Raw genomic sequence first — 25,821 nt, 5'->3', positions numbered from 1 at the left:
TGTTACCTTGATAAAGCTTCCAGAGACACGCCTTTAAGCTGTTCATAAGGAAGAATCTTTCCACTCTAAAGTAACACAAATAAGCTGTCTCCTCCCCTTCAAGTTTGCTCACTGGTGTGACAACAGATTTAAAAGTTTAACATCTTTGGCGAGCGGTAGTACAACACTGTCTAAGAGACTTCAGTACTGAATAGGCTCAAATTAATGCGGAGATGTTACAATCAAAATAAGGAAGCAGTGATTTCCAATCAACTCTAACTTAAAAAGGGAACACTGATGAACAATAACCACTAACAAAAATATAAATTATCTCATTTCTCCCAGATAACACACTCCCCAAGGGGGCCTGGTCCACATATAGTTTATTGATGTAAGAAAACAATACAGTTAGTGTTAGATCCAACCACAAAGAGCAAAAGAATGAGTGAATGAAGGTTTTGTACAGTACATATAGGAAAATAAGATGTTTGTGACAACTATGTATTTCTAAATAAAAAGGCTTCTAAATATATTCAAGTTATTGAAATCTACATGAAAACATATGGATGTTAATAGCAACAAGGTGCATAAAACCAAAACATCAAAATATTGAGCAACTCAATGATGTACTAGATAAAACTTTGCTAACAATGCAAGATGTTTTACAATCTGCTTGAAATATCACCTATACCACACAGGGTAAGCTGAACATTTAGATTCAAGATCATACACAATATTAGCATTGACTTCAACAACTACAGGCAGGGAATTTTTTTTAAGCTGGCAAAGTGACTACTTTAAGAACATCAACCTCTCTCTAAATTGAGAACATATCCAGATAAAATGCTGCTAGCCCTTTCCAGATAAAGCCTTTCCTTTGACTAACCACACTCATTTAAGTCAAAAGCGTAAGACAGCATTTAAGAACAATTTATATTACAACGTGATTAAAATAATGACATAATCCAGGTTTAAACATTATTTCATAGGCAAACAAAAGATTCTTCTTAAAAACTAGTTTTTATAAATGCAGAATATATTGCATGAGGAACTGCTGGTATTTTTTAAGAAAATATATTGTGCGATTGTGGCTACAATGCACTGCTGCAAAGCATTGTTGTTTCTTATAAAAACTATTAAAATAAAAAACTTATTTGAACATAAAGAGTAAGAGAGCACAAGTCTTCCAACTACCTATGAAGAGCAGGATGGAAGTATTGCCAGTTTTTCCTGTGTTGACATTTTACTAATGATGGGTTTTGGTGACCAACTCCCCAGCCAAAAAATAAATATTTGTTTAAAATCAGGTGCATATTTCAAAGCTGCTATTGCAAGTGTGTTTTAAATGTAATGGACTTAAAAGTGTAGGTACCAAAGAATTATAAAAATGCACTATCGTTTGAGTTATTGTTACATAAAGAACATATTAAAAAGACTGTCAAAATAAGTAGAAAGGGGATCAAAACTGAACTAACTGAATTAGTGCAGTACTGTAGCCAGGCTTCTAAAATCAGATATAGAAAATATAAATAGACTGCTTTAGGTGATGATTCACCAGTGTCCAAAAAAGGAACAAGTATTGTGAAAGCTCAGTTAACTTGATCCAGAGCTCTGAGCAGTTCTTCACCCTGTAGCAGGTTTCTGTTGCCTTGTATGGGAGCGTTTACTTCGCAATCGTAACTCGTGAGCTGGGGTAGTCCACTTTCATCCATCGACTGCCCTAGAAGTTTACTTGCTATGTCTAAAGAGGGAGGGGAAGGAGAAAAAGTGCACTTTATTCACCAAGCTTAACCTTTCCTCCCGCATTGCTCATAAAGGAGGTACGTTTGGGTATGTTTTTGTCACTCGGTTCTGTTTCGCACAGCCCCCTTTACACACTGAAAGAAGATACTAACCAGTTGATAGTAGAATGATTGTCTTTTGCTCCACTCCACTATGACCATTTGTTTTGCATCCCTTTACACGTTTCCAAGCAAGTGATGCATTTCCTCCACGGTCACCTGTCTGCTGGAATAAAGACCCCTAGAAAGAAATAAAATAAATCTCCTTTATTGAATACTGTATCTTTCTAGACCTCCACATCCCTCTTCCAAACTAACAGTTCCTGTCACTAATGACTAAGGTAGGCATTGTTACAATTTAAAGTGGGCTTCATTCAGAACTTGGGGAAAGAAGATTTCTAAGTACACTGGCCTTCAAAATTATTTAAAAGTAAGCCAAATCAGATTTCAGGACCTTGCTTCCCTTACAGAAAACAATTACTAAAGCCTGGTTATCATCAGTTACCACGCTCGAGATTAGCATGTACATGTACACATACACACCCATTTAATTACCACTGCTCTCGTGTGAGTAAGCGTCAGGTCTTCACTGAAGTCTCTAATGGTTTTCTGCACTGGAATTAATAGTGTGGACAGGAGATTCAGGAACCTCAGTAGGTCAATTCTATCTAAATTTAAGATGTAAATTCTGCTTGCACTCCAGTTATTGCCACCAAGCCATCTGACCCAAGTCCTGTGGGGAGTGCAGTCCTAAGCCATTCTATTGCAGCTATGACTCCTTAGCATATTGCTTTGACAGCAGCATAGAAGATACGGAGATTAGAAAGCTTTTAAGGGCTCCATATAATTAGGATAAGTAAGAAGAAGCTGCCACTGAAACAGATGGGACGGAAGGAACAAAACGCCATCTTAGTATCAGGTTTGCTAGTAAAAGTAGTTGAATCTGCAAAGTTTTGTCTTGTTAGTAGTACTGACTGCTGCCAAAAGAGGAAAAGGTATTTCAGAACGCTGCCGTTGTCCTGAACACTTAAAATAGCAAAGAACATGTTTTCAGGTTATAAAATATCCATGCCAGTCAACAGGACAGTTGTACCATTGAAGTTACAGTTAAACAACTCAGACCGTAGAAGCTGCATTTCATAAGGTCAGTCACCTACGCTGTTGCTGGTTTGTTTTGGTTTTTTTACTGTGAATGCAATACAGCCCTTCATATTAAGAATGTTATAGCTCAAATCTTCTTCAATGTGATGATTTAGATCGTTATTTTATAATCTTACTATAACACATCTTGCCCTTGTCTAATTCTCCTGTTTTCCAAATCTAAAGTAGTATTTTACTTTGGTCTTTACTCACTTTCACTCTTTGTAAAGAAAGTCCTGCTTCCTTAAAGTTAAGAAGCTGTTCCAAGTTTTTGCACAATCCCAGAATATCACGTACTATAAGCCTGGCTTTAACACCATTTTTCTTCTATGCATGTGCAAGGCCTAGTTCATCCTCTCAGAAATCCATTGCAGAGAAAGAAGCCAAACAAAAGCACTTGGCTTGAAATAACATCAGTAAGACCCAGCTCCATGGAAAATCCAGCTTCTGACTGTGCAGAAACCATCAAAATATTTGTAATGCTTTTGTCAGATACAGAAAAAAGAAACAGGTTTAGCAAAGGATGACATTTGAGCCTATAAGCATTAGGAAGGCACTAAGCACAGAAGCCTGAACACTATTACAGCAATCAATACCGAACTGCTTGTGTTCGGTGCGCTTAACGACATCCCATGCTAGTTTGAGTATTTTACCAGCATCACTACATGACAGCTGTAGCACCATCGCATGAGAAAAAGGCAACGGAAGGCAATAAAATTTCTTGCAGAGCTGTGAATTCTTACAGAGCTACTGCAAGCAACAGAAACAACATGCACAGAAGTGCAAAACATTTAGCAAGTGAAGACAATGGCCTAAGTACAGTGGTGTTTTTATTTTAAATCAAGTCTGCTTGCCTCATAGAAAAAAAAATGGACATAGAAAAGCTTTCTCAGCTCTTCTAGAGGACAGCAATGCTAAAGACAATATACAGCAATTTGTCTCATGCCCAGACCAGAATGCTAGCACAGGGATAATTCATAGATCAGAAGAATAATCCTGCACTGTAAACACGATGAATGACTACACCTAAGAGATGGATCACTAAAGAAACAAAGAATCTCAAAGGCTGCATTGCAGTAGAGGAACTAAGAATTAACTGCGCAAAACTTTAAAGAGAAGTGGGAATTTGCAATGAAGGCAAGAAGAGAGATAACAGTACATAATCGCAAAGCTCGAGATTTCAAAATACTAAGAACTGACAGTAAGAGACTAAGTTTATGGAGACAACTGCAGAAAATTACAAGCCGGATAGCCCCAATTAAGTGACACAGATCTAAGAATACCTAAAAAGTTTCTTTTGAATAGCTAGGACAGAAGATGATGAGCTACTCACAATCACACACACTAATCCTAGAGAGAGTGTGCAAGAAGTTAAAGTGGTGGTGGTATTATAACATTTGCTAGCTTAGATGAAGTCTATTCCCTCATGGTTCAGATGGTCTTATGTGATAAATAAAGGAATCTCAGACTCTCTGGAAAAATGAAAGCATAGAAAGAAGCACAAGAACACTATCTCCAGTACTGACAAATACGAAAACTGAGTTTGAATTCAAAAGTGAAATAAATACAGCAATTATAAATTTTAATGTGATGTCTTACATTTGTGCATATTCTACCGAAGAACACATACAGTCATAAAAAAGTATCTTCTACCTAATCAAGAAATGTGGTTGGGTATAGAGGGCACTTTTGAAACAGCTGACAGGAAGAGAACTAAAGTCAGAGCATCTGCATATGTGTGGGAATTTCACTATCGATTATCTCTGGTCCCAAGATTCCACTGCACACTAACAGCTAAACTCAGGAGTCTGCACTGATGCCTCAATTCAGAAATTGCAAGGTTAAAAGTGAATATTTTAAAATGGTAAAACAAAACTCACAATTCCAACTGCCTGAAAAAGTGAACCATCATGTTCCATTTTTCGTTTTCTCTGAGCATTATGCAAAGCTAGCATCTTTGGATTTAGTTCTTCATCCATTGCAGTAGATCTAAGAAAAATTGATTCAGGCTGTTAAGACGTTTCTACTATCCTCAAGCCATTCTTCTTCTGTGGACACTTATATACATTATCACAGAACTGGATTTATGAACTATACTACTTTTGTTTCATAATCCACTTGTTTCAACAATCATTGTCTATGAGCATAGCACATGTTAGCTTTTAATCTTGCTGTGAAGCTCAGAATGAGTTATAACAAAATTTTTAAGGTCTTTGCAGTAAAAAAAAAGCATAAAAGTTCAGCAATTCACTTTCAACAGAAAGAAAGGAGGGAAGGGTGAGGAAAAAAAATATCTATCCTGAACATTTCTATGTACAGATAAACCTATGTATCAAAAGTCTGATGGTTGACTTTGTGGTTTTCTGTCACGACCAATATCTCCTACATATGCCACAGTCCATCTTTTTGAAATACGGCTCATTTTAAAAGCAATAAACATAGCACACAGACTGTAGTCACCTCTTACCTCAGTGCGAAGTGGACAAGAAGAGCACCAGAAATACTGTGTAACTACTTGTAAATTGCCTACTGCCTTCTTTTGGAAAGGCTGCATGTCAGATACAAGCGCAGAACAAAATTCTGAGCACAGTCTGCATACAGTAGCTGCCTATTACATAAGTTTATGTCAAAGCTACTGCGAAATTAACTTTAGGGAAGCTTACTAGAGAAAACAAACAAACTTGTTTCCAATGTCTAAATTTCAGTGTATCGATTTGTACTCTGAAGTAGAATGCCAAAGACAAGGTACAACAGTTGGCAGTGTAAGTGTACTGTATCTAATTTCTCCAACAGCTACTAGGGCTTAAGCTTCGCTTTTAAAATACCTTTTATTCAGAGTGACTGTTAGCAAACTGGGTGCTCCTGGACAAGATTTTTCCGTCTGATCCAACGTTCCTTTTCCTGCTCTGATTGGAGACGCAGTTCGACTCCTGTTCCCGCCGTAAGGTGACGCTGGGGCGCTACTCGTTTCATTGATTATGTGGACAGGAGATGAAGGAACAATTAGTGTCTTCACATCATCCACACGTTCTGTCACTGGTTTTATTTCATCAGCAGTACTTGATGGTGTCTGAGTCTGCTGAAATATGGTAATGGTGGCTGCATTTTGAGAGCCAGAAGAACTGCTTTCCAGCGGAGAGAGCTGATCAAAGGATCGCAACTGGAAGTCATCATCCATTGGGATGTAAGGAGCCAACATCTCCAAATCTAAATCAGTTTCCTGGAAAAGAGGAGATGTTCTTACCTATTTATAATTTTTACATCTCAGCTATGACTTCATGGCTTCATTAAGGCTCTTCTTTTTACCAAATCCTTCCAATATTTTTTTGCTACTAATTTTAATAAAAGTATTACATAAAAGAGGAAGGAGGTTCCTGAAGACATTCCAAGAGAAAGAGAAGCACATTGAGAATAAGTATCAAGGCGATACAAAATTTTAAGTTAGTGTACATTACCTGAGTAGAGAATGGATTTTTTGCTTCTGTATCTATTGCAAAGAGTTTCTCCACTAATTCCAGTTTGAATTCATTAGCCATATCATTATCCACATCAAAGCAGTAGTCGTTGGGACTACTGGGCTGTAAAAACATTTTGAGCGCAGTTTTAAGTTTCTGTCATTACATCATTTTGCACTGTATCTACAGACTCTCTGAAAAATGTTCCAATGTAAAAACTGAATCCAAGCTATAGTTGCACAAAATTAAAATGGGAAAGGAAAACACTTACATTTATCGGTACACATTCAAATTTACCCCACTTGGGAAGCACATGATTAGCTGGAACCTGGAAGTAGCCTCTACAGCCATTTATTGCAACTAATTTGCTGTGTGGAGAACTTGTCTCGGAACCATTCTTTTCTAGAAAGACCAATCCCAAGCTGCTCTTATTTCTACCAGGTATCGCAAGTGTTTGCAAGACTCCCTTTAATGAAAAGATAATTCTCAGTATTTTTTTCCTCAGACCATGGCATGAGCTTAAGTCACAACACACAAATAATTTTCTGTTCCTCCCCTGGTTGCATCCTTAACCAGATTTGCTCCACAAGCCCCACCAGCACATACATTTTAATGACATGTGGAGTCTCCTTCCCCGGAGATAGTCAAAACCCGCCCGGATGCGGTCCTGCGCAACCGGCTCTGGGTGAACCTGCTCTGGCAGGGGGGTTGGACTAGATGATCTCCAGAGGTCCCTTCCAACCCCTGCCATTCTGTGATAGCATATCCAAATTACATAACTAACCTCAGGTGAACTTTGGCTGGTACTTGCATCAGAAGGGCTGGTTGGTTGCTCTTGCACCTGAGGCATGGTAAAAGAAAGTTCGAGTGGCTCTGTGTTTGGCTCCAGCTTTGATACAACTTCTCTATTGAGTGCAGGATCAGCATTGCTACGAAGTGGCTTTGTAGTTTCAGAGGCAGGTAGTGGGGACATTGCCATATTTATATTCTGCAATTTCTCACTGGATGAGGGGAGCATTACATCGTTATACAAAGGAACTTCATCACATTGTTGTTCATCAGACTCTATAAAAATTAAAAGAAACCATCAACCTAAGTAACAATACCGTCTGTGTCTATGGACCTCATTAAATTTAAACAGCAGCTGAAATATCACTAGGCATGTGATACTGGGAGGTTATTTTTCAAAAATTTACTGTAAAACACTAACTTTACTAATTAGCATGCTCTCCAGTTTAAACACACACCCACCATTACTGCTGAAATCTAGAGAGATAATTGTGTCTCCAGCAGCTGGGGCCAGCACAGTTAAAGCATCTGGTTCCTGTTTAAGTTTTTCAAATAGGCTGTTGGTATCATCCAGGTCATCTTTGCTGAATATTTTGGTCATTTTCATATCAGGAGATTCCACTGGTTTCAGCATACACTCAGTTTGCCCAAGGGAAAAAATTAAGTCCTTCTGAACAATTCCACTGTCAGACAGAGAGGAAGATTACTATTAAAGAACAGCTAAAAGGAATAAATTCAGGCTTAACAGTTTTGTAAGTTGAAAAACAACCAAAAACCCACAATCCCAAACAAAACCCAAACCCCCAAAAAACCCACCCCAAAACACCGCACACATCCCAAAATTACCAGGATAAAAGCTTGAAGAAATTTTTTTTTTTTTTTACTGATTCTTTCCTCAAATGTAATAGACAAAGCAAGTGCTAATTGTGGTGCCATCAAAAAAAGTAATAAAAATAAACATGCTTTTCTGAAAGCATTGAGAAAGTAAGAAAAAAAATGAAAAAAGTTACTAGATTTCCTAAAACACTTTTCTTTGTTTTAAATGAATGTGCAGTATGTTGATAGATTGATACTGGTCCATTCACTAAATCTGAAAAACTAATTTAGGACTAGTATACAATTGCAGAAAACCAGTCAACAAGTCTGACTTCAGTTGGAGCTTTTAACTGAAAAGAGGAATTCAAAGGAAAAAAAAAAAGATAAATGGGATTAAGTCAGACACCATTACTGCTGCTCTGACTCCATGACTAAAAGTTATTAGTGAAATTAACCGCTCCAGGCTGCAGACGAAGATTGGAGTCATCTAGAATGCACACAAATTCTCGAATGCTTCCACTGCGATAGCACAGAAGAGGGTGGCCCTACACTCATGTGGCTGCAGAGATCTTCCTGCTGACATCAAGATCAAAAAACTGTTTTGTTTTCAAATACAATTCTTAATCCTAGGACTGGCAGTATTCTAAGCAAAATTTCACTGGTAGGAAATAGTAACATCATCACATATTCAACAGGGAATCACATTCTCAGCAAGTTGGAAAAAGACGTAGTGCCATCAGAACCTGACTTTGCATCAAAAATGACGACAAAGAATAGCGACGTCCACTCAACTTACCTCAACACATAGTTTACACACACTATGCACTGTGGCTGAGAATTCTTAGTGTTGTATATAACAGTTGCTTGAGTTTCAACCCAGACATAGCCACCTTGTTTAGCAAGCATCCTGTACTGTCCTGTTGTCACCTGCCCTTTGGTGAACACTAAAAGCAGAAAGGACACCAGCTTCAATTACAGGCAGAAACAATCAAAACCGTTTAAGATAAGTATTCGCTGCGGATTCATATCCGCAATTAAAAGAAAGTTCTGCTGCTGCTTTCCCCCAGTGCTGTATCTCATCTCTTGTAGTTGGAGGGCTTTAAAGCCATCTTTTCACTTACTGTCGTGGTGTGTTTTGGTCAGATGATCAGAATCCAGCGCATGATAGTACTCATAGATTGAGCGACCCAGGAGTTCCTCTGGCTCATACCCCATCAACTCTGTAATTCTTTAAAACAAGGGAAAAAGTTGCTAAGTGAAAGCAGACATGAACTAGCACAAATTCTATAGCGTTTGAATGCTTGCACATCTAGAAAAGTCCCAAGAGTCACTTCCATATACATTAGCAGCAATTTTGGTTTACTGGGAGTTTTCATTTTTAAATAAATTGCTATTTTTTATGCTTCTTTAGAAGATAAATTTCAGCAGGCACAGGATTTTGCTTCTCACTGAATATTTACAAGTCATGTCCTGTGGTGGACAGGATTAAGTAAATCCCTGCTTTTCAGACAGTTTCTTTTTTTTTTTTTTTTTTTTTTTTTTGCTTAAAGATAGACCAGCTACTTATGGACTAGCATATCCAGCTTACATAAATATGAGAATTTAATAAAATAGCCAAGACATGTTTCAACAGTTTTAAACCTGCAACTAAGAGAAATTAGGCATCAGATTTATTATTCACACTCAACCACTGCCAGCTTTTAAAGGGAACAGTGTTTTCTTCAGCCCTTAGAGGGCAGTGCTAACCAGGGGAATGCATTTATTCTGTCCTATTCTACCCGCAGAATGTGACCAAATAAGTACCTTTTATGTGACACCATCAGTCCTATAAAGGTGCTTACTGCAGACAGAAAATAACCTGCACTAACATCTCTTTGCGTCTAACTGCAGCAACTAATTAGAAGTTCGTTTTTGTTATAAAGAAAAGGAAACAGGCAGTAACCAATAATACCCAATTAAAACCACAAAAAAACCCAAACAACAAAAAACCTCAGGCAAATTATTTCCTTTGCTTCCATTTTTCAGATTTGTCAGGCTAAGTTTCCAGAGGATACTAAGAGCAGTCTTACGTATTCCACTACGTCCATGATTTGTACCAGAACACAAATCTCATTTTCAACAGCAGATGTATTGCATTAAGAGTACACCTGAATTGGGGGGGGGGGGGTGTGTTTGGACTGGAGAAAGCAGGCACTGATCTCCTGAGGAAGGGAGAGGGGGCAAGAGGTAGCAATAAAATGCATCTGACAAGTATTACACACACACTCTTTTCGGTCACCAAAATGCACCACCACCTTTGACAAACCTAAAAATCCTTCCTGTTTTTTCAGTGCCCAGAAGAATCTTCTCATTTCAATTTAATTGCTGCCACCAGACTAAAGACCAGTTTGAACAGGCAGTTAACTACAGGCAAAGGGGTTTTTCCGAAGTAATAACCCTGCACCCTCCTTAGGTTTAAAAATCTGGCTTTTAAATAAGACATCCTAATCAGTTAGTAAAAGCCAAAGTATCCCACCAATGATTCCATTGCACAGATCAATCAAGTTAACGAGTAAGACTATGTAAATGTATAAGGCCAATATTAGCCAACATGTACCAACCCTGCAAATCCTTCAAATTAATTATTTTTTTTGAGTACAAAAGATATATTACCTTTCATCGCAATAGGAAAATTTCATATCGAGACTGTGACGACTGAGGAATGTTTTACTGTCCAAGGGGACCTCAATGTTTGATGGATGGGGAATAGGTTCACAGATCAACACCAGACACGTCATGGGAGGCTTTTTGTAGCCACAGTGAGTTTGGTTACCGCATGTGTCATATACACGAATGTGTCCAGTGCAGTGGAGTACCTATGGGAAAGTTATATTTTAAAAAGAGACTAGGTTCCTGTCTGTCAGACAACACAGTCGTATTTCCTTTAGCACACCCGGAGCAAAGTCCTTCCCCACCCCTCGACACGATAGCAACAACGGAGGCAGCAGCGCTTTCAGACGGCTGGCTGAAGGAGAGCAGCAGTTCTCGTCCTCACGCTGCCCAGACCTCACTCAGTGAGCGCACAGGCTGCCAGCTCCTTCCTCTCGGGCGCTGGCTGAAGCAACGCAACATTTATGCATTTCTGTGAGGTGTTCTTTGAAAGGAGGACGCTAAGCAGTTGCCTCAGCAAAAGGTATCTTACTATTTAAATTTGAAAGTTATGGTAATAGCAGCAACCTCCATTTTAGATCTTCTGCAGAAGTGATGTTAGAGATTAAATATATTCTTCAAGAGACAAGAAGTTTTGCATTTTATGTTTGTTTTTTTTTTTAACCATTCTGAAGTAGAAATTGTTCACAGACAGAAGCAAAGAAGTTTTTTTGACCCAGAATAACTAAATGCAAGTTAAAAGAGAGAATTGTGAGCCGTAATACCACTCGATACAGTAAAAGGTTACTTTTTGTCCAGAGAAAATGCACTCACTGCAGAAAGTTATCAGGCTGGGCTCTTTTTGTTCCAACTGTTACAAAAGGGATAGCCAGCAGCTTCAGAAAGAATGGTATTGAAGTCCTTCAGAGAGACCTCAACTGTCACATTACAGTGTCAAATCAAAAGAAATCAGGTATCAGCATAAGTGGTGTCAAGTATTTTTTTTCTCAGAGAAGGCTTTATGTGAACATATTTAGTAATTCTAATTTCTAGTAAATGACCTCTAATTTAAAATCGAGAATTCATTAAAAGAGTTTTGAAAACTAATATCGAAACATTGTTTCAGTTCCCTCTGTGATGTATTCAGCATTAAAATTCAGCATATTGAAGCACAATCATTAAATTAGTTAAGTACTTGGTGAAACTGAAGCTTGTTACATGAAGTAAAAATGTTGAAATACTATGACATCTGAAGAGGAAGCTGCCAAAGTACGTAAATATTCCTTTGCATCAGTTACCTTCCACGTAGCAGACTTTATATTCACTGTTCTTCCCCTGCTTGTCAGTGTACACTTCATTCTGAGAAAAAAGCTGCGCTCCGTGTTTTGCTCTTTGCCCTTTTTCACAGGACCTAGCAAAAGCAAATAGTAAACCAGTTCTTGAGCTCTTGGATCATCTTCCAAAGGCATAAGAAAAAAAACCCACACGTTATAGAACTCTGACTAGGGGAAGACCCAAAATATAAATTAAAAAGCTGACAAACCTAAGAGCACTTTTGATAATAACACTTTTCAGAATGAGTTTTACTGTGAGGCAGACAAAAACCTGAAGTTTCAATGTTTTAATATCAGTAACATATTTGTAGCCAACTCCACACTCCCAGATTTCAGGAAAAAAGTGTGGAAAGAGATTGATTGAAAATTTAATGTATTTTAAAATGGTGACAGAGGGCAAGAAAAGCGTGTGCAGAATGAGAAGTACTGCTGAGTTGCTTTCCACTGAAATGCATTGGTAACTCACTGCAGGAAGGTTCAAATCAAACACATTTTGGGCCTGTAGCTCTTCAGGACTGCAGTATTTTAAGTTTTTCAATTCAGAATTAACAACTTTGCTGTTTACGTGCATCCAAGTATTTCCACAGTGATTTACACTCTTACGAGTAAACAAGGACCAAGTTTTTAAACACATTATTAGCATTCTTGGGGAATAAAAAAAGTCAAGAAATCCTAATAGAAATTAAAATTAGCAGCACTAATTTTTTAGCAGCACTAGTTTTTTAGCAGCAGGCTTTAAGTTAAGTTTTTGCCCTTACAGGGGAGAACCTTTCAGAGTTGATTACTAGCTAGGCTATTCTGGGCAAAGAACATGCAAACTGATCCCATCAGGAGAGCTACAAGCAGCTCGCTGTGCGTGGAAGGAGGAAATAAAGCACCTAGCACAAGGAGCAGCGGAGGAGCGTGCTAAGGACTGAGGGCCAAACATGCAGAGGGTGGAAGTTTAGAACACGTGAGCTCACTTCTGATACAAGTTTATACAATAATTTGCTCTCGTCCTCCACAGACAACAGTAGCTGGGAAATTCTTCATGGTGGCTTGCACTGCAGCTACTAGTTTGACAAATTTAGTTAGAAAATGCGAAAGCCCGTTTGCGACATTGTCTATTGGTTCTAGCAGAGGCAAAGGCCAATGGGGACAAGCCTACTTTATGGCATATCAAAATATCCCCAGTAAAGGAGTGGGGGAGAAAATAAAGCAGAGTTCAGAGAAGCAGCAAAGACTTATTTAATTCGGTATGTTTTTAAAGGGTTAAATCAATCTAGAAATTCATAGCTGAAGATCACACAACATTATTGTTACCAAGTCCTGATGCTTAAGGCTCTGCTTTAAGAAGCAACTGTAAAAGATGGAGCAACTTTCTCAAGTCTGATTCAGCACTGGACGTTATTTTTAAAATCACCACCTTTGAAAGTTTAAAAAGCAACTTCGTAAAATCAGAATGCAGTTCAGTTTCTGCCAATTCATTTACACCTGTACAATCCCAAAGAGGAGTACTTAATACTCCATTCAAAACCAAAATAATTCAATTGATGTAAGAGCTGCTGTAGAGAGCAACCTGCAAATACTAATAAATATAAAAAGGTACTATTATTACTGTAATTTAGACTTTTGTTTGCCAACTTAATTTGCAAAACAGATTTTGTAATAATGCTTTCCAGACATCTTAGTCCAGTCTGGTCAATTTAGACACGCCAGGGTTGGTTTGCATGAAACTCAGTAATGCGACATATTTAAGAATAAGATTTTGCAACCAGACCAGTTTTTACCCTGCTTTAGTGAAGTTGTTCCCCCCCCACACCCCGAGGCATTACTGTATTCCAAAAGAGGGGGCAAATCTAATCTAGCCTTAGAAACATACTTCACTACTAAGGGCAGCCAAGTTTAGACCATGCTTACAAAATGCAAGTCGGGCCCCTTAATGCTATGGTATCTTATCAGGTCTCTTCCACTGAACGACACAGAATGACAACATAAAAGACTTCTGATTTACAGTGCTACACAAAAGCAGAGGTCAGGCTTGGCAGTTTATCGCTACCTCGATTCAGACTCCATATAACCCTTGCCTGATGAAACAGGAATTAGAGAGGTCAGATTTTAGACTTGTAACAACTGAGTAAAGCAGGCTTGTTTGGAGACATGCAGGCTGCCAAGTCTTTAGAGTCAGTAACAAACCTTTAGATGTAAAAGCAGTAATTCACGGGCATTTGTTAAATTCAAAAGCGTACAGAATATGTGAACTTGGTGTTCTACTCCCTCAGACAAAGAGAAGTCAGAAATCTGTGAAGAGATACTAATTTCATGCACCAATTAAAAGGTGCAGAGAAGCATCAATCCCAAAGCCCTTTTTGGGGCTGTTCGAGTATTCCCCAATTAGCTTTTCAGCATCCTAATTGCAGTATCTTTTTTGTGTCTTAAGTATACCACCACAGACTTCTGGAAGAAAGCATTTCATTTGTCCTGTAAAGGCAAGCCCAGACCAAGACAAATGCACCACTGTGACTTCTTCATATCCTTCTATAGCAATCGCTCAAGATCATTCTCATTCAACCTACCTCTAATTTTATTCCTGTAGGCATCCTAATTCTTTCAACCCTCAATAACTCTGTTTCAGTCATTAATTTTAGATTAAAAAATACTAATGAAATCTCATCTCTCTTACAATTAGGATACTGCACAAACATTCTGGTTATTTCTGTTATTAGTATCTCTGAACAAGGTTTATTTTGAGATCTAAGCAGCAAAACACACTAGTTTGTCCTCTCAACACCTTTTTCTGGCAGATACCCAACTGTACTAATGCCAACAGGAACTATCCATAAGTAAATTAAATCGGTATTTTCTTTCTTCTCACCGTTTCTGTGTGTAAGCATTTCTCTCAGCTCTTCGTGGTCACATGGATGAGTGAAATCAAATACACTGTGCCCCGTCAACTCAAACTGCAAAAAACAAGAGGTATACTGGTGTCTAACTTCACATACACAAAAATGTAACAACTTCATGTGTTTTGTAACAGATTTGGAACAATCTTAGGAAATGTCAGTGTTTCACCTGAGTGAGTCCCATACACTTGTTCACGTTTTCAGACATGTAAATCATGTCCCCATCTTCGGACAGAACCATGACAAATCCATCAAGAGCTTTCAAGTAGAAACAGTTCAGTTCCTTCTCCATTTTGGCTTCTGTCTCCAGCTCACCTGCAAGCAGCCACACATTTTCGTTTAAGCAAACATCAGCCGTTCTTCACTTACCATCAGGAATGACTTCTGCAAGGAGTGAACCTTGCAGGACTGTTCGAAATCAGTACAATTCACTTAGACAAATGATCAATTAAATTCTTCAAGCTCTAGTAATGCTGTTACAAATCACAGAAAACGAGAGTGAGGTTAACCCTCTGTGCTTTTATGCATAAACCAAGAAGCCATTCACCTTAAGGAAAAAGTCTACATGGCAAAAATATTACCATTTATCTCAAAAAAGCATTACAAACTTTTCTCAGGGGCTTCCTAGGAGACATTTCAGAGCATGGCTACTAAAGTTACTCCTCCACATGGTATAGGTAGGCATGCATGAGTACAAATAACCAGTAGATCATCCGTGGCATGCTGTACAGGTACTGATTCATAAGCTAATTCAGATACTCCTGCAGTTGCATGGGTAGCTGTAACTGCAGAGACAGACGTATCCTCAGCTAACTTCACCTTCAGTCGAGTATAAATTACAAAAAAAATTCTTGCAGTTTATATTAAGGAGAAAGACCTACAGTTAGCTAAGCCAGCCTTGCACCAACCACCTACAGTTTAGTAAAGCACAGCTGGAACGAACAACTCCAGGGGGAAAAGAGAGTTAAATGAAAGAAATTAACTTTGGGAGAGGGGTCAAATGACTCTGAAAATGGCACTGTGGCTGCGATGAGCCAGCTAGGTTCATCAGAACAGAAAGGAAAAAACAGAAGTCCGTTGAACAGTGACCATATTTTTCCTGTGCCATCACCAATAGCCTAGTTCTACTGCAAGGTTTTCCACCATAGGAAGGATGCAACTATTAGTGTATTTATTCACTTAACTGCTGATGCGTTTGCGAAATACCTTCTTCCTCAATATCCCTCCCGCCTCTTTTCCAGATTCTGCTATGTTATTCGCTTACCAGCATCTAGCAGCTTTCTCATGCGCAAGTAGCTGATGGTCAGCCTCATGATGGATGCCTTGTCGAGGTGTGCGCTCACGGTGTGGGGCAGGGGCAGCTGATGAGCAAGCTCATAGAACACTTCCGACTCCTTGCTCCTTCGGCACCGGGCTGCATCTCTTGACTTCTCTTTTCTGCGTTCCGAGCTAATCCTGTATAAACAAAGTTTGGGGTTAATATAGGAAACAGAGTTCTCTGTGCAAGTTAAATTTGAGACTAAGCTGCTCAGTAGCCAACTACCCAGTTATCAAAGTTGAGTAATTTAAAACCTCAGTTTAAAAGCGTAAATGTAATTCTGTGTATAGAGTTCTGCCATGGCTGGGGTCTGCCAGCACTAATTTCAAACCCAGAGTCTTCCAACAAGATCAGTTCTTCAAACAGACATCTACGTACTCAGAACCATTCCTGAAGTGCTTATCTCATACCTTGACTGCTGCCTCTCTAGCCTCCAAATCCTGTTTCCTTCCTCTTTCCTAACCCCCAAGCCCACTGAAAATACTACAGCATAAGTTGTTTCCAGCGCTCGATGCTCCAGTACACTCTCAAAGTTCTTCCCTTTTTAATATCCTTACAAAGAACACCTAATGTGTCAGATGAGCAAGGATATTGATTTAGCATGATGTGTCCCGCTTTTCAAGTGATCCAAAAGGTCTCTTTCTCCAATATAGCTCCTTCCATAGTCTCCCCTATACTGGAAGACTCCAGCTGTTAAGAAGTTGCCTCATTCTCCTTCCATTGCCTTTGTTAGACTCACATCACCCAGGACGCATGAAGTAAAGGGCAGTTCACTAACAGCAAGCCCCAAAACGACCGAGATTCTCTGTCAGTCAGTAACACAGATAATTCTCCCTTTTCCCAGGACCCGCACCGGTTCGCATTTGTCTCATGCATCTGTCACAGGAGTTTTGAGCTAGGCATTTTGAGACAGGAGCTCCAAATTTTTCTTAGATTTGGACCAGAACTCAATGCTGCTGTGGTCCCTGAGGCAATCATGCCACTGCAGTTAAATGTGCTTTTATTTTTAAATGGATGATACAAAAGCATACACTATTCTTGTCCATTATTGTCCACTTTTCTTCTTACACATTTATGGCTTCGGCACCCTATCTTCGTTTTGCATACACCTGAGATACAGAAGGCGGTTGCACTAATCCGTAGTATCCCCTTTTCCCATTGATTACGTGAAAGTTGCAAGACAAACATATGCCTATAAACACTGCTTTTATAATTCAAAGTTGCATGACTGTTAATGTTATCACAAAGAGATTAAGTGGCACTAGTTGAAAAAGACAGAAAAGCACTGCATGATTTACTACCAGCAGTTTAGGAGTTACTTTTTTTCCAAATTTCACTGGACTTAAAAGTTACATACTATCACTGCCAAATTCACTTTGCGGATCTGTGCAAAAGCACCTTTTAGTTAGCACGCGTCTTGTGAGAGGTACCACCAACAACAGAGGAAAGGAATTCATGAGCTGATATTGCCTGGGAAATAATGAACCAGATTCAACGTAAGCAGTCAAATACATACCCAAAAGAACATGTTTTCAGTCCTTTACCTGATGTGCCACCCACAATAGCTAAAAACCTGCTCAGTTTGTGCAGAAACATGCAAGCGACAAGACTATTAAGACTGACGTTGGAAGCATGAAAGCCTTGAAACACAGAACAAGTTTAGTAAGCTGTGATACAGACAAAATAAGCCATCAGAATATCTTCTGTGATTACCTTCATTTTTTCCAACTTCATAAAACTGTATGGCAACTCCATCCATCCCCAACCTCGCCATCCTCTCCTCCTAGCCCTGCCACTGCCAGCAGAAGGAAGCGCTACAAGCTTGATTTTCAGAATCACAGGTTTGAGAAGAGCTAAGAATAGGATCGTGCTTTCTCCTTTGGTGGCAAAATCAAGCTACTAGGTCACAGAAATACTATTGCTATGTAATGAGAAACATTAATAAGTCAATGTAATAGTAATGCAGATCTTTGGAAAAGTAACTTACGGGTGTTACAGTTGTAAAAAATTCCCGACATACAATTGTTCTGTCGGTTTCTGTGAATATAAGCTCGTGCTCTTCAGAAGAGTAGCCTAAAATATCTGATAATATTTCCCATCTTGCAGATTTCTTCACATTCAATTTCCCTGTGACAACAGATGTTCCTGCTCTAGTCATGGATATCTTGGTCTGAGAAGCTCCTGATATACAGGTATATCCAGAAACAGCTATTACAAGAAGCCTGACCTTTAACAATACTGAAAGAATATTTTAGCTATATAATCTGATTGATTAAATGTTTTTTACTGAGGACAGGCCTAAAGTACCTTTTCTCTTGGTGGAAAACTAAGGGTAGAGGTGAAAAAACATCTGGATTCTCTTTGTCCTCTTTCTTGGACCACAGATTTCACTGAAAAAATAACACAAGTAATTATGTTGCCTTAGACAGATTCACCTTTACACCTCTGATTTTTCTTTGTTAGCTATTCATTCAAGATCCCTTCACCTGCAGAAAGTTCATCCTACTATAGAAACTCAAGGGAGAGTTACTGGAAGTAATTGGTTTCCACCTGCCTAGATGCCTGCAGTTTTGTCACGGCTTCGTTTTCAACTGCGGACACTTTCAAGTTAAAAATCCCATGCTTTGGCAATAATGCTGTGCACTTCAAGTCTACAAGTTTGTCAGGCTTGTGTGACTCTCAAAGGGCAGATAGAGAAGGACAGCAGGAGAGATGAAATAGATGCTAGCCTCACAAGTTGTGATTTCAGCCCTTTCCTGTGTATTTTCTTTCTGAAAGCCCAGCGTTCTTAAAAATATTTCTGCTAGTTTCTAGATTTTTGCCTGGTTTTAGCACGCTTAGCAGCAGACTTCAACACGAACAATCAAAACTTCTCACAACCATTGAATTATTAATCACCAACAGAAACGCTGCTCAAATCAAGCTCATAGTGCTTCTGTTAAAAATTAATCCTCAAGTAAGAGAATCAAGTGCATCCTGCTGGAGCGCTGCCTGACTTTGCGACAGGCAAAACTCAAGGAAATGTGCAATGTTGGTACCAACCAGCGCTGTCCGAGCAGCAGCCTCCTCTCCCTCTCACTAGGTATTTCATTTCTAGAAAGGCTCCTACTATAGATAGATATTTAAACTGTACAGCACAACAGTTTGCTATTTTTAGCTGCTGTTTAAAACTAAGCTGTAACCAATCTGAGTAAAACCCAGCAATTTAAATAGGAAGATTAACTACCAGCTTCAAAGAGCGTTTCTTTAATGGATCAAATTAATAGGGAAAACTTTTTTCACAAATGAGGTTTAATTACCAAGTGAAGTCAGAGTTGCCTCAACATGGGATACCACCAAATTTAAAAAAAAAAAAGAGCCAAAAAATCCTTTACTGTTGCAACTACGCTAATCTTTGCTACTTACGGTTGCATAAAGTAAATGAAAAAACACACACTCAGTGTGTGCCAGCTGCCCACAAATTTCTCTGTGATCAATTAAAGGATCTTGAATTCCTGTAAAGAAAATGTATTTCTTAAGCGAGCCCTCTCTCAACTAGGGGGGAAACAAGGGAGCTCAAGGAAGAGGACTTTAAACAGCAAGATGTGAACTGCCATAAGAATCAGCTTCAATAAATCATCTCATTTAAGAGAGATTTTTCAGAACTGCCCATGTGTAAAACTCATGGTCTTCACAACAGAAATACCATTCTATAGAGACAACAGGAACTCGAGTTCCATGTAAAACAACCCCCAAACTTAAGAGCTGTATCGCAACCTTCTGCTATCAGTCTTGCACAAAAGAAAAACACCTGAAGACTCAGAAGAAAATCTCAGCTGAAGAGTGGATTATACGTGCAATGAAAGTATCAGAAACGCCGGTGCTAGACAGGAAATTGCACACATTTTCAGGTATGATGTTTCCTGCACAATTTTAGGGCCAGACATTCATTTCCATTTTCTATTTCTGCCACCAGAATACAGAAGCAGAGAGCAATTCAAAGCAGGTTATGCATCATAGCTCACAGAAAGCAGTGTTTCATTGACAGTTCTAAACCTACTACTAGGCACTTTTTATATCTAAGAGATGTTTACATGCAATAGCTGAATAAACATCTGAGTTCCAAAAGATACTCAAGCCAGAGACCCAGAGCAAAAGCGTGTTTCACCACCAGGATTCACTGCAGCTGAACGGAGAGCTCAGCTGAAAGATCTAACCCAGGCTCCCACTTACTGCCTCAAATGAGAAAGGCTTTACCATACAGCAAGGTGAATATAAACAAAGTGTTACAGCAAGCAAGAATCGGCCCAACAGCCTTCAGAACGAAGCACGTGAGCAGCAATCCCTTGTGCACCAGTTACAGACGTTAACACAGCCTCTCTACTCAAATGTGCAACTCCTGTCATTGTGGTCATATGAGCCACTGGGCCAGAGCATCTCTCAAACAACATATTGTTCCCCATACCATGCCAAAGACCCCTCCGCCCACCACTCCATATTCTACAAGTGATTCCCCAGTTGTCTAAATGCAACCCACAGTTTTCATCTCCTTCAGCGTAAAACATAATCAACGGCCACATTTAAAGCTGACTTGTTCCTGCTTATTTTCCACCGGCAAATAAGACCAAAAAGAACCCTGGGAAATATCATCAGTAACTGATAAATTTAAATTAAAAATAACTAGATTAAAAATGGTCAATGGAGATCTTAAAAACATGTAGCATGTCAACTTTATCTCCTTCTAGCTTTTTAAATCGCCATCCAATATTAAGTTAAAATTTTGCATGGTGTACACAAAGTTACATTAACACAAGAAATCAGGGGCTTTCCTGTATGTTGTTTTACTGCTATTATCTATTTCCTAGCCTTTCTCCCACTCTAACTTACTGTTTCTCTAATCAGGTAGATTTTGCCCTATAGGTGTTTTCAATTCCCATGTAAAATAGCTATCGTGCATATATTAATTAATTCAGGCTCATCTGTCTCGATCCAGGTTTTGAGAACATTGTAAAAAAATCATAAGCATCTTCTGATAGCAATTCACATTTTTCCCTTTAGAATTGTTTTCTACAATCAAGTTGCTTTGTATTTACCACGATATCTGTTCTTAAACTGTTTCATAGAAGTATACCATGTGGAAACAATATAACCCAATGAATAATGTGCCTCAAATCTGGTAACATCTTATTGAACTTCAACTAGTTTTCAGTTCTGCCATTAATTTCCATCATTTGCCAGTACAGGATTCACACTCAATACTTCAATGTCAGATACAACCTCTCCTCAGACTGTAAAACTATTATGCGAAACACCTGGCTTAGAAATGGAGTCATAAAGACCATATCCACTACAGCAGCTTCAATTTTTCTTCATTACAGAAAAAAAGATGCAGCTATTACAATACAATAACATATTAACAGTATATGTCATCATGACAGTTTTGGAACTTAGAAATTAGACCTGCAAGCGGCCTCCTCTTTAGCTTTCAAGGTTGAACTCGTTCGTGAGGTTGCTACAAAACTTGGTTGTCTTTTCACGCCTAGCCTAAACCAGGTATTTTCTGCCAGCACAGCTGTACAGGAGAGGCCCAACTCCCAGTTTGCGGCCATACCCCAGCAGAACACCCTACCGCTGGTATCGTTACCAGTGTAACTAGCTGCGTTCGTGTGGACCGTCCGAAGAGCTCAACCTTAGGCACGTCCGTGCCGACCGCTCTCACCTACAGCACAATCACACACCAAGAAAATACCGACCAGATACAAGCTTGCTTAAAAGGCGCAGACTGCCCAAGAGCGTGTTACGACAGAGCTCTACTCTTTTGACTGTGCTGAATATGCAGACAAGTAGAGCATTATTTTGTCCAGAGCTGCTAGCCACAATCCTCACTCAATTTGTCTTCATGAAAAGAAGTCCCAGGCAAGCCCAAAGCTTAACAGAGAAACTAAAGCAGCGTAACTCAACTTCCCTAAAGACAACTTCATATGAAAAATGGATATATAATGTAAGAGAACACTGCTCAAATCCAGTTTTTTAAATATATGGTGAGCTAAGGATGCAAGTATTCTTCCAAAGAAAAACAAAACAACCCACCCAAAAATCAAAAAAAAAACCAAACCAAAACACCCCACCCAAAAAACAAAGGCCCTTCATCTTCTACCTGGCATAGATGGAGAACGTGCCAGTTACCCCCCTTATCCCCTTAGAAATACTTTTTAATTGATCAGCTAGAGGTGACAGAACTGTAGTGTTCACACCACCAAGACTTGAGACTGACCCGCACAAACGTTGCCCAGAGTCGCAGGCAGCCCCGAAAGCCCCGTTCCCTCTCTCCTCCCAGCCCCGCAGTAACGTACTTGTCTGCCCAGCAGCCCAGACTGGTCATCGCTCAGCAGGCAAACAGTAACACAGGGGCAGCTGAGTCCTCTACAGTCAGTCTTGCGAGGGAGCCCCAGTCTTTACTGTTTAAAGATGAGAAAGCCCAGACAACAGGGTGGGGAGGAAAGGGGCCAGAGGACCAGCTTCATCTCGTGAGCTGGCTTAGGGGGGCTACTCATTCTGGTTTCCAAACACTCCTCCCAACGGTGGGGGAAAAAGGCATTTCAGACTGTGCTCTCAAACACTTATTGCAAAGTCTGAATTTTCAGTTGAATAGGCAGGCTTTCCGGGAACTGAAACATTTGCAAATTCTCCATAAATTTTACTTTTCCCAAACTGGTTAGGAGAGGTGCTCCTTCCTTCTACAGCTGCATTACTTAGTACAGTCTCCCAGCTACCAGTTCACAATGAACTAGGGGTTACAGCTTTGCCTCTTCTTGCTTTGACGTTATTTGCTTTTTAAGTGTTACTGCTTTGTCCATTATGGCAAAATTTATTTACCAATTCTCCTTCTTTTATAGTCTGTGCAGAGGGTTCTTGTGAGGAAAATGCCGAACAAAAAAAAAAACCCATCCCACACCCGAATCTCATGTGTAATCACAAGCATGTGATTTTCTAGAAGAAAGTCTTGCTCATTATGAATTAATGAACCTTACAGCCCAGTAATCCAACTCAGAAAAAGAGAGCAGAAATTCCTTAGATACAGTAAGAAAGATGTAAAAGAGATTTAACTGCAGAAACTACCATAATATCCATGCAGACATCTCTGTAGGCAAACTATTAAAATTCGTTCCTTTGTATATTACCTTCTAACATAGCAATTTAAACCATTTTCTTTACATGAGGGTAGTTACAGGCCTTTACCATGATTTGACTACCACCAGAAAACCCTAACAAATTAAGAGAGCAAGCAGGCAGTTCAGAATTAGCTAGAGCAGCACAAGCATTCTGAGTGAACACTGAAACCCACTGCCGTTTGCAAAACGATAGTGGGCAGAGGCAGTGAGAAGAGAGGCCACCGAGCTACGTGCTAACTTACAAAGTCAAGTCTTTCTCTATAGAAACAGCCATTTTACAGACAGGTAAATTACGGCACATAAGAGCTGGCAGCAGAGTCTGAAACTCCTGAAGCCAGCACAGGACCACACTGCCAAGATTATCCGTCACCTGGATTTGGCCTTCAACTGACCCGAAACCCAACTACCTCCCTGCTTAGAAAGTGTGAGTAAGAAGGTAAAAGCTTCCAAAATTAGTATTTCTAATTCAGAAGATGGTAAGTGATTCTGCTGTGTCTTACTACACAATGCAACCCACTGATATTTTACCTTTGCATAGTAATTTACTGTTTTAAAATAACCACATAGCATACAGTAGCATACAGTGGCTGTTTGTAACAAAATTACCTTTTTTTTCAGCTAGGTTATTTGACTTTTTCCTAGAATACAGTATTATTTTTTCTTTTAATTAGCTGTGCTCTGCCCTCCAGGATGAAAGATACATGGCAGTTAAATTTTGTTTATTATTACAGAAAAAACACAGCTATTCAAGAGATATCAGGACATGGACTTGACAGAACTAGCCACTAAGATCTCCCCTCCCTTCAGCCCTCCTGCCTTTGCTTCTACCAAGCTCACAAAAAAAGGTGTAAAATGTATCTGTCAGGCTCTCAGTTAACGATGTTTTAGCTACAAACTGCTCTATCTTCAGACAGATGCAGACTCTTGATAAAGTAACTCATTTTAGTCTAAATCATGGCTTTAAAATATATCATTTATTTCATGTCATTGCATTCAGGTTTTCCAGACTGGAGGCTGGATATTTCCCCCCGCTGCTTCCATCCAAGTTCTTGTCCCTTCACACCATGTTCCTCGACTGCTTTCAGTTAACAGGGTATTTTGCGATCAAAGGTTTTAAGAACTAGAAAAACCAGAACAGAAGAGAGATAAGAAATTTTATTTTTCTGTATGAATAAAGAACAAGCAGATCCACTAAGCAGTCAAGAAAAATGCTTACAACGGTAGCTAGGACAAAAAGCCTGCAGCAAGGACAACACGCGGTAGAATCAAGAGGGTGCAAAGAAGAAGTCCTTTCTGAAGGACTGAGCACCAAATACTCCTGTCCCCAGCTAAACCACGTAGAGCTTCTCATTTCTTTAGCTTAGCTAGTCGAGGCTGCAGCCTTTACATTTGATGTGGATTACTAAGTCTTCTGTTCCTTGGAGCACATTCCCATCTCTTCCAATGGATGTGAGCAGGGGGCCAAATGTTCCGGAGGTAAGCCTCTAGTAACTCCCTTCCTAGTGTAACAGTACATTTACTATTCTCACTTGGAGCAGCATGAAATTAACGTCACAAAAACAGGAGCCTTGGCCTCAAATGCTTTTGCTTCTTGAAATGCAAGAATTTTCGTAAGCAACACCAATCTGGTTTTGGTTTAGGATTGACAGTGAAACAACTCATTCTGGTAAACAAAATGGGTCACCTTTTTCAGGCAACACTTCCAGGATTATTACAAATTGAGTTGAAAAGGTTATTTAATAAGTTACTTTGTAAAACCTTCCGCCCTTGTAAATCTCATCGCACAGCTCAGTGCTGCTGATTCAGTTTCCTCAATTCTTCACTTGAACTTCAGGCTCTATTGTAATGTGGTGAGTTACAAGATCTGTTGTAACATTTTCCCTCAAAACACTTAATGAGCATTTATTCACACCACACCAAATTAAACAGAAGCTGCGCAGAGTCTCTCCTAACACACACACACAGAGTTTATTAGGTATTGGATATCTTTAAGGAACAACTGATGGATCATCTTGAAGCACCAGTTCTTCAGCGCCAGCGGAGACATTTCAAATGTCTTGGTACTAAAATATCTGTGTTCTAAAAGGCTACATTTTTGTACAAGTCCCAGTATTACCAGGCTTCAACAGAAAGAAATGACAGATTATGCATATAATGTAACTCCTCTTTATCAATGCACTTAGTCTGAGATCGTGGACCAAACCCCCAGGCTGGTATGAACAGGCGCAGCCTCAACTGAGGCTATGGCTCCACATCAAAGAACCCTAAAGTGTTCGTCACCTACATAAACTGTATTTAAAAAAATATATATATGCTGGCATGTGTTCACTTGATTTTATGCTCATGTTTCTAATAATTTCAGAACTTAATTTTCATAGAGACTTTTATTCTAAGCTAAATAGCAGAGATGTCAGTAGAGGAAAACCTTAATCGCTTTCATATCCAATGGTAATTTGGAAAACCGTATCTTTCCTGAATTTTCAGTCATCAGTTACAGTAAAAAGGCTCACCTTCTCTCCCGGGCCATTTCTGTAGTTCCCAGTGTCAT

The 25,821-nt window shown here is 39.3% G+C and overlaps 1 protein-coding gene across 1 annotated transcript; it reads right to left on the bottom strand.

Moving 5' to 3' along the window:
* Nucleotides 1-1,568: 1,568 nt before the first annotated feature.
* HIF1A (hypoxia inducible factor 1 subunit alpha) lies at nt 1,569-25,821 on the bottom strand. Its single transcript, XM_086462054.1, has 15 exons — nt 25,784-25,821; nt 16,069-16,259; nt 14,974-15,119; nt 14,777-14,861; nt 11,887-11,999; nt 10,613-10,815; nt 9,082-9,188; nt 8,757-8,904; nt 7,607-7,827; nt 7,140-7,420; nt 6,356-6,478; nt 5,726-6,120; nt 4,781-4,889; nt 1,875-2,001; nt 1,569-1,720 (listed from the first exon to the last, which is right to left on the bottom strand). The coding sequence occupies exons 1-15, from the start codon at nt 25,819-25,821 to the stop codon at nt 1,569-1,571; spliced, it is 2,439 nt and encodes an 812-aa protein (XP_086318180.1).

Source organism: Leptosomus discolor, chromosome 3, assembly GCF_034619465.1.
Source record: "Leptosomus discolor isolate bLepDis1 chromosome 3, bLepDis1.hap2, whole genome shotgun sequence".
NCBI lineage: Eukaryota > Metazoa > Chordata > Aves > Leptosomiformes > Leptosomidae > Leptosomus > Leptosomus discolor.
The sequence above is the reverse complement of the archived record's forward strand: the minus strand, read 5'-3'. Positions and strand labels throughout refer to the sequence as shown.